Here is a 9228-nt window from a genome sequence, read left to right on the forward strand (position 1 = left end):
TTTTTAGGCATTTAATGACACCCTCTCGTGTGATACTCAGTAGAATGTCGACTACGTAGAACAAACAGAACATGTTCACCACCAACAGAAGCACTCTTTTCTCGTATTTGTTCTTTTTCAAACACTTGTATGTCTCTCTTCCAGAGGTGGTCGTTTGTCCTCACGGGCCTCGCCCTCACCTTAGTTTTCTGGGAGAAATAATTTCCTCACCTCACCTCAAAATTTTTCTTACAATTTTTCCTCACCTCACCTCAAAAATGTTTTTCGAAATTTTCCTCACCTCACCTCACCTCAAAATTTTTTTGAAAATTTTTCTCACCTCACTTCACCTCAATTTTTTCTTGGAAAATTTTCCTCACCTCACCTCAAAATTTTTTTCAGAAATTTTCCTCACTTCACCTCACCTCTAATTTTTTTCGAAATTTTCCTCACATCACATCACCTCAATTTATTAAAGCTATTTGTGTATTCGATGCGCGTTGGCTTTGAGTGACTACCAATGTAAATGCATATACCTCAAGCGTGAGTGCATACAGGGTGCGGTACGAAACGTGTCATTTGACCATTATAAGGAAACGGCTTAACGGGAAAATATGGGGTAAACAACTTTCTTCTGGACATTTAGTTTCTCACCAAATACAAATAGTTTCATCAATTTGCCATTGAAATATCATTTTCGAAATTGAACTCATTAAATTGCTTAGTCAATGTAACGTTCTTTTTTCTCTTCTTGCTGGAGGATTTGGCCTAGTCAATCACAGAAAATGCTTCGTGGAACGATTGTTATACCGATAAGAGTGGCGCGGAAATTGAGGTTCAATTGCGGGTATGCGAATGGCGCGCAAAGTCGGGCGTCAGATCAGCGGCGAGAGAGGACGACAGTCCCCGCCCAGATGAAAGACAGAAGCTGCGGAAAGAAGGAAAGATATCCCGTGTACACGCGGGAAAAGTTTTCATAAAGTGTGCGTTCATAAATTTTTCCCCCCGCCTCACTTCAAACAATTTTCCCATAGTTTTCCTCACCTCACCTAAAAAAATTGAAAATTTCCTCACCTCACCTCAATTTTTTTTAAAAAGATTTTCCTCACCTCCCCTCACCTCAAATTTTTTTGAAAATTTTCCTCACCCCACCTCACCTCAAATATTGTGAGGTGAGGGTGAGGAAACCCTCACCCTCACACGCCCTCGTGAGGGTGCCCACCTCTGCTCTCTTCCTATAGGCTTGTGTATGTTGCAAATGATGTCTTACCAGTCCCGTTGCTCAGTGGATAGCGTGCTGGCCATGTCACGTCGAGACTGGGAGGTACCCGGGTTCGGATCCGGTGCCGGCTGTGCTGTCTGGGGGTTTTCTTGGGTTTTCCTCAGATGCTTTCAGTCATGTGTCGGCACAGTTCCCTTAGAAGTCGGCCAAGGGCGCACATTCCCCGAGGGCGTACGTCGTGACGTTGCCCACCTCTGTGAGGCCGACAACGGCGAGCCCTTCCACCTTCACCACCGCAAATCATGTCTGTGTTTCTTGCTCAAACATTCAATATGTTCGTGCTAATGTGTACTTTCAGCAACAAGACACCATCAACCCACCTCCGAAGACACCACCGATGTATGCATCTCAGACACGGGTACGAAGCCCCAGTCCACCTGAGGACAGCCATTATAGTCACATCCAAAGACCACGCTCCAGAGGAGCCCTCTATGGCCCTCCGGTATGTGCACATCTTCCATAAATGCTCCAGCTGGATTGCTCTCGTGCGTTCCAGAACATTCCTTTACCAGCTCCCGTGGTATTGGTTAAGATGGAAGGTGACGTGGGTTGGAATCCCCGCACCGGCTGTGCTGTCTGTGCTTTTCCCTGGGTTTTCTGACAGACTTTCCAGACGAATGTCGGCACAGTTCCCCCTCAAGCCCGCCTAGGACGCATATTAACCCCCTGTCCCCTACTCATTCCTACTGTCTCTCTCTCCGTCTGTTCACCTCTGTACGCCGCTCATAGCCACAGTTGCTTCGCGGCACTAACACGGAATTTGAGAAAAAAAAATAAAAACTTGCTTTCAAGACGATGATGGGGACTTCCAGCACGAGTTTAATGGTATCAGTTTCTAATTCCTGTCCTTGTAATGTGAACAGTGGCTACCTTCTTCCAGGATTTTTTTTTTTCTTTTTTGTTTCTCTTTCCACTGAAAGTGCATTGCGAATTCGTGTACTCGCCGGACTTTGATTATACGAGCCCTCTTGCACGATATATCTTGTGAAGACAAATTGCTCACAGCAAGGCACACAGCGAACTCGCCGTGGCATAATTGGCTTACTGAAACATTTTAGTGACATTGCTGGAGCTACATTATGGGTTTACTTTACCTGGCCAAAGGAAAAAGACCTATTTTGTAATAAACTACTCATTTTCCCTCTTCTTGTTTTACAGAGTCACGGTCCGTACGAATTCGATCCGCAGAAACGGGACGCTTATACGCCTGTGCTTCCATATTACAAGACAGCAACGCTACGAACCATGTATTCCTGAATATAAGTGAACTTATGAAGTAGTGACACACTGCGCGATTATATTGGACATCGACACCCGTGTGTTGTGCAGTGCGACCGTGAGACGGGACTCCCACCGCAGACCAGAACGACAGGAGTTGGTGTATGTGTCAGGCGTCGTCTTCTGACAGGTTAATCCTGCATAGTGCCATCGTGAACAATTCTGTACAAGCACCAGATGCCGCCGGAAGGGAACTCTCGCAAACAACCGAGGAATTACAGCACCAGCAGTGGAGCACTTCCGGGTAAAGTGCGGCTGCATTTCCAGATGTCCGTCCTTGCACCACTCCTGGTTCCTTGTGTAGCGACGCAATGTTAACTTGAGAGAGGACACACTCGTGTGGAGAATGGAGACGTTCGTACCAACGGTACTGATGACAACTCCCACTTGAATCTCCATGTGGCCCCATCTCTATTAGGGAAAAGTCGTGAACCAGAGATGGGGCACTGGTGGTATATCCTCTTAAAGTGGGAGGACACATTGTGGTCAATGTAAATTATCTCTTGCTTTTTATTTTACGAAGCGGCCCTACGTGGCGCTGTTTGAGGACTATTGTTTCGCGCACGATGATACCGGTTACGTCATTTTCGTACGTCTGTCTATTAACGCTGACTGATGTCTGATATCTTATTACTGCTCGCCCGCAAGCTGCGCTTGCTTTCAGATACGAATCGTCTGAAGTTGCCAAAATATTTTTCTCGATCAGTGTCTTCTTAAACGTTAGCATCGAAGAGACAGCTAGAAGGCAGCGGTGTACAGCAATAGAGCTTTGTCGCTTTGTTGCATCTCGCTTCGCGCATCAGTTGCTGCAAGTTGTGAGGCACAGCGACGTACGGGCTTCCACATATTAGAAAAGAGCGATATGGCAGGATTTCTTTTACGTCTCAGCAGATATAGTAGTCGCGCTCCAGTTGCACGCGACTACTGGAGGTATACTAAAGGAAGTGATACTAAAATTGTAGTGTACAGCGTCGTAACACGCATGCCACAGGTCAGAACATTCGGTCTCAAAGAGTACTTTTACGAGTTACAGTTAGAAGAACTGAATTGCTCTTTTCTTTGCAATGCGCTAAAATTATGCGAGTTTCTGCAGTTCCTGTCTAATCCACGACAAAGCAATATCACGATGCACCGCACCGTTATGTCAGATACGTTTCTTTCTTTTTTTTTTTTTTTTTTTTTTCTGGGAGCCTACATCTGATTCAACAATGTGCTCGTCCTATTGCTCTTAGACTGTGCAGAACTGAACCTCCCCCACCCATCTTCCTGCAAGTGCTGCTTGCAGGAGGACGCCAGACGATCACATGAGCGCACCGGCACAACTATTTCATGTACCGGTTTGCGGTCGGACTTGACGAACGCGTTCACGTTTGTATGAATACATGTGTGTAAGTAAAACCGGACTTCAGGACATCGTAGTTGCATGACTCCTAACCATTGAGCGGGCTTTGGAATAGCTGGAATAGCTGATTGAGGTGTACATTTCATGACTCTGCGTTAAAGAGTGTACCACTCTACTTACACTGTGTTAAAGTTAAACTCTGTTATAGTGCCAGTACAGGCTAAATCTCGTGTCTTCAGCCGTCGGTAGGATTCTTCCTTCTGCAGGATTCACCGTCTTCGGTCGTCTTCATAAATTCGGTAGGATGCTATGGAATTTATGTCATAGCAATTTTCACGTTTCACGTTGTAGTCTCCTAAGATATCGTTTCTCTGTGTGACGTGGAAGTACCATAAAATAAATATCTACTTCCGAGAAGTATTACGTCATTGGGTCCCCAATCTACCAACGCATCTGGCAACATTGCTCCTCGAAGGTCGATCTCTACTGTCTCTTCACCACAGCTGCTGCCGGTCTTCCAACGAGGAGCGGAGAGCGGTGACACGGGGGAGACAGACGCCAGAGCGCACGGTGACGTCATCTACTTGGGGAGAATCCGAAACTATTCCTTCGAAAATGCGCGGAAGCGTGTAATGTTAACTTACTGCATTTATATTTTGCGCGCTGAGTCTTTCAAAGATATTGATTTTTATTCGAAATAAATTAAATTGCTTTACAACACTTGCGGCATTACTTACGGCCCTTTAAAGAGCTACTCACACGGTCCGATATGCAACTGCGTGTACTTGGGCAGAGCAGTGTCGCAGAGCCCTGTATTTTTGTTTATTTTTTGTTATCAATAACGTTTGTACTACTTACCCCGACGTGGCATTAACGGTACAAACCATGTAAGGGAACTGCAGTACGCGAGCCGTAAAAACAGCACAACTTCTGCACGTGTAAGGTTACGTGCTCCGATGCGTCGTGCTGATGCGCGGCAGTGTTGTTTCACTGCGTTTCTATTCCAAGGCTTGCTCAAAAATACATGTATAAGTTATTTTTGTGTGAAATATGAATGTTCTACGGCGCAATAAAGGCAACATGAAACCCTACGTCTGCATATGTGTATCTAATCCTAGGCGGCGCAGCTCGCGACGCGCGTGTCCACGGTTCCGCATATTTCTGAACATGCTGCAGTGGTAAACAGCAAAAGAAAGCAATGGAAGGGACGAAGCCATCATGGGTGCGTGGGCGGATGGGGCAGTCATATGCAGTCACTTCATGTGCTCAGAGCCATTTCGAGGAATGGTAACTCATCTTCTTTGCGCAATCATTTCGGATTTTTTATTTAAAAAAGGTCAAGATACTGGAACGGAAAGCCAGTTTCAGTCTTTCACTTAAAACGCCATGACGCAGAGTTTTCCTCTTTTTATTCTTTTTGCCACATGTTATTGCACAGAAAGAATGTGTGCCATATGTGTTATGTGTGCCATAGCGGGCACTGACAACGAACTGTAAACGCTGTTGCCTCAATAGCGAGTCTTAGGAGAACGTAGAAGTTTCACGATTACAACCATGATAAGCCAATCGCCTAAATCCTTTGGAGTGGCTGACATCGCGTTGTGACATCTGACTGACTGACACCGATACGGAGTCCGAATTGGAGGGCGCTTAGGATTTCCTAAGACTCCCTAATAATAAATGAGCATTGAAAACTCAAAATTCGCCTCGCTATACAGTGACGTCACTGAGGTACCCAAGAAATCGATCGACACCATTTTGTTTCACCGTCATCAAACGAATAGGGCTTGATCGATGCGCAGCGTCGGCACATTTTTACGTTCTATTACGCCTTTCCTCGGGTCGCCAAAATGTTTTGCCCTACTCAGACCACTGCCATTTCTAGAATACTTTATTCACTGCGCTTGTGTTGCCGATGTAATCAATGTTGCCCAGTGGCGACGCCACAGACTGATGTCCTCATGTTTGCTCAAACTGCGCAGAACCAAAATGGCGTTGACTGCTCCGCCGTGTACCTCCATGACGACACTCTGAAGCAAAGTTCATTCAGGAACAGTAGTGGATGTCCAGGGTGCCGCGTTGACACTGTCACCGATGGAGTTCGTGAAAACAACAACAAATACGTGATGGCAATGTCCTGCGGTCCTACCCCATTGCATGTTAGATAGGAGAGCGATACAGTCACTACATAAGCTTCGCTTACAGTATCGACACGCTTTTCCCCCATTCAGCTCGCCGTCGACGGTAGTCATTGGCTTTGAGGAGTCACATGGTGCGCAGCGTGCCGTACGGAGGGCTGTGGGCGCCGTCATCTTGGGGCTTTCGTTGCGTGGACGTGACTCTTCTCTTCCCGAGTTGTGTTTTGCGCCCAGAAAGCTGCAAAAGCTGCGATATGCCGTGCCGCGCGACGCTATGTTGTAAAAACCGCACAGCCAAGGCACATATGGTGTATAGATTTCCTCTCGTCGCGTGATTCCACATCGGGAATCGCAAGCCCTTTTGCTTTCTAAAGAAGTCGTGCTGCGTCTTTGAATACTCTGATGAAAGCTCCAAGACATATACACTCACTGAAGTTTAAAAAACGATAAAGTTTAAGATCGCAGTCACGCGTGGAATTTGACGTACAGAAATAACAGCGAAACGTTCGCGCCGAACGGCGATAGGTGCAATATGTTTTGACAAATTTCAATGTCGTGGCGATTTCTTACGACGACTGAACACGTATATATAACACGCATTTCGGCGTACGTATTTTCAGCGAAAAGCGAAGCATAATGCAGAGTTCACAGAAGCGCATATGAGTAATATGGGCTTCTTACACACAGCTACGAGATGAAGCACCGTCACCGCGCGGCAATCCGAAACGGGAACAGCGCCGACACGGGGAGACGTACGCCATAAAATGGCAGCCGTGTTCGCAAGCGTTCCTCAGTGACGATACTGTATGCGAAGCTTATGGAATGACTGTAGAGAGCGATATGGAGACGTGCCGTAACACGCACACAGATATTAAGGGGCAGAAACCATCCAGTTTCCAATCCCGTTGTCATTAGGAAACTCAAAACGGACCGAAGAGCGCAGCGCTGGTGTACCGGATTGCTCCAAGGGCCAATGAGAAAACATAGCGAGAATTCTAGTATAGATGCTTCGTCGTTCCCTGGTGTACTTTTTTCAAGCCATGAGGGTATGCTCAATGGGAAAGGTTGGACACAGTATCATGTTACTGTGGAGTTGGTAAAAGGTAAGAATGCGACACAATGCCCTTCATTGTATCATTACTCTAAACGCTCTGCATTATTGCGCGATAGCTAATAACACTGTAGCTAGGGCATCAACAAAAAAAAAAAAAAAAAAAAAGAAAGAAGAAATGAGACGTGGACGCGTTTTCTCCATGAGGTACTGGAGCTACCATACTGGAGCTGCTGGCTTTAATCTACAACACCGCCCGTACAATATCAGCTAAGGCACGAAAGCGTGCAGCAGCTTATTGAATTTGGGTTACCATGCAGCTCCTGTAGCATAGTGGTTAGGATGATCGCTTACCACACTGACAATGGGAGGTGACGCTGGTCCGCACAGGCTCTGCTGTCTGAGGTTTTCTCTGAGTTTTCCGGAGGAGTTTCCGGACGAATGTCGGCACAGTCGGCCAGTGACGCATACTACGTGGAGGACAGTATGCGGCTTGTACACATGCCCGACATTATGCGACAGACAGTATGCGTCCCGACAGTATGCGTCTCTCATAGCCAGAGTGGCTTCGCGACGCTAACACGGAATTTGAAAAGAAAAATGATTCGTTTACACCTCCTTTCATTGCATGTCTTGCTGCTTATCAGTTCAGTCGCGGCGCCGTCCGACACATGTTCGTGATATTCAAGTATAACCCTTCTGGAACCCCCTCTGATCCTGTTCATTTTCAACGAGAACAATGTCACAACAAATTGCGTACCTGTGTGTAAGGGTTCATACAGGGCACGATCTCCAACTTGTTATCCCGTAACGCACGGTGGTGGCGGTGGTGGCACTGCTGAAAGAGCTCGCCGTTGTCGGCCTCACAGACATTGCAACGTCGCGACTAACGCGACGGGGGTATGTGCGTCCTGTGCCGACATATGTCTGACAGAGGAAAACCCTCAGACATAACAGCGATTCGAACCCGGGTCTCCCAGTCTCGACGTGACATGTCCAGTACTCAACCACTCGGCCACTCGAGCTGGTCGCACGTTAGAGGAACCGTGAAATGATATTTGACAAGCCTACGATCATTTTCAATTTGTTACGCTGTACTAAAGCATTCGCCCTGTGAAATATGAAGTTGAAAAGCGTTCGAATAGCGAAAAGATTCTACATTAACCACGGCCGTGAACGGCTGCTACGACCCGCCTGCGAGGGGAACTGGCCGTGACGTCAATCACAGCGGATGTTGCCGATTCGCGAACGGTCTTTTGCGAGCAAATTGCAAACGTCGCCATGATATATGATTTAATTTGACCTGGAGCTAAGGTCGTATCCAATCGTTGACACAGAATCCTACCAGAAGTGTAATGTAGCCGTTGATTCTCAGCATATGGTTACCGTGGCACGTTTTCCTCTCTGGAGCTTCTTCGTCAGAAAATGTCTCTGTCGTTGACCTTTTGGGAACTGCTGCGTACGAACGATTCCTAGACGCTGTGTGCGTCGCATAATCTCTTCCTCCATCGCTGACAATTTGCGTTTCGCCATATTTCTACTGATTTCGATGGCAGATCCACGACGTCGTTGTTGTCCAAACTGAAACCATAAACCCACGTGGTCCCGCGAGGTGTGCGCTCCCGGTCGTCCGCAATTGGCTGAGAGGATTGGATGTGGCCGACGTAAGCCCGCTCCGAAGGCTTCGACGGGATGTATCTGGCGGTACGCCCCGCTATTTTTGCGTGGTAACTGCGCCTCCGGCGCACTGAATACGGATAAAAGTCGATGTGTGCAACCCAGTGACCAAGTGTCTGTCCACTCATAAGACAGCAATAAGGGGGTATTCATAGACCTGCATAGGTCCACAGAAAAAAAAAATCTGCTTCTCAACCTTGAAATGTTGAACATAGATCCCAGAACATTTTGGGAGGGGCACCGAGGTCGCTCCACGGTCAACAGGGGAGAGAGAGAATCTGGGGAGCTGCGCAGACTGACCTCTGAGGTGGCACCAGCTGTGTGGAAAACGCAAAGGTTGTATGCCAGTTCGTGGTCAATGAGCATCAGTGAGCAACACATCAAAGTTCCAGACTTCCCTTAGCAACAGGTGGACTCTCCTCCCTGTGATATACACGCGACATAATACAAGGGGTGCTCAAGTCAAACCGGGACTTTCTGT

General features: G+C 47.1%; 1 protein-coding gene across 1 annotated transcript in view; it reads left to right on the forward strand.

Moving 5' to 3' along the window:
- LOC135385499 (mucin-2-like) overlaps positions 1–4972 on the forward strand; it is a 96715-nt gene extending 91743 nt beyond the window's left edge. Inside the window, exons 10-11 of the mRNA XM_064614847.1 lie at positions 1560–1703; positions 2420–4972. Of these exons, the coding sequence (XP_064470917.1) occupies positions 1560–1703; positions 2420–2518 (243 nt within the window). The 3' untranslated portion in view covers positions 2519–4972. The remainder of the gene's footprint in view (positions 1–1559; positions 1704–2419) is intronic.
- The last annotated feature ends 4256 nt before the right edge of the window (positions 4973–9228 follow it).

This window comes from Ornithodoros turicata, chromosome 2 (genome assembly GCF_037126465.1).
Source record: "Ornithodoros turicata isolate Travis chromosome 2, ASM3712646v1, whole genome shotgun sequence".
Taxonomy (NCBI): Eukaryota; Metazoa; Arthropoda; class Arachnida; order Ixodida; family Argasidae; genus Ornithodoros; species Ornithodoros turicata.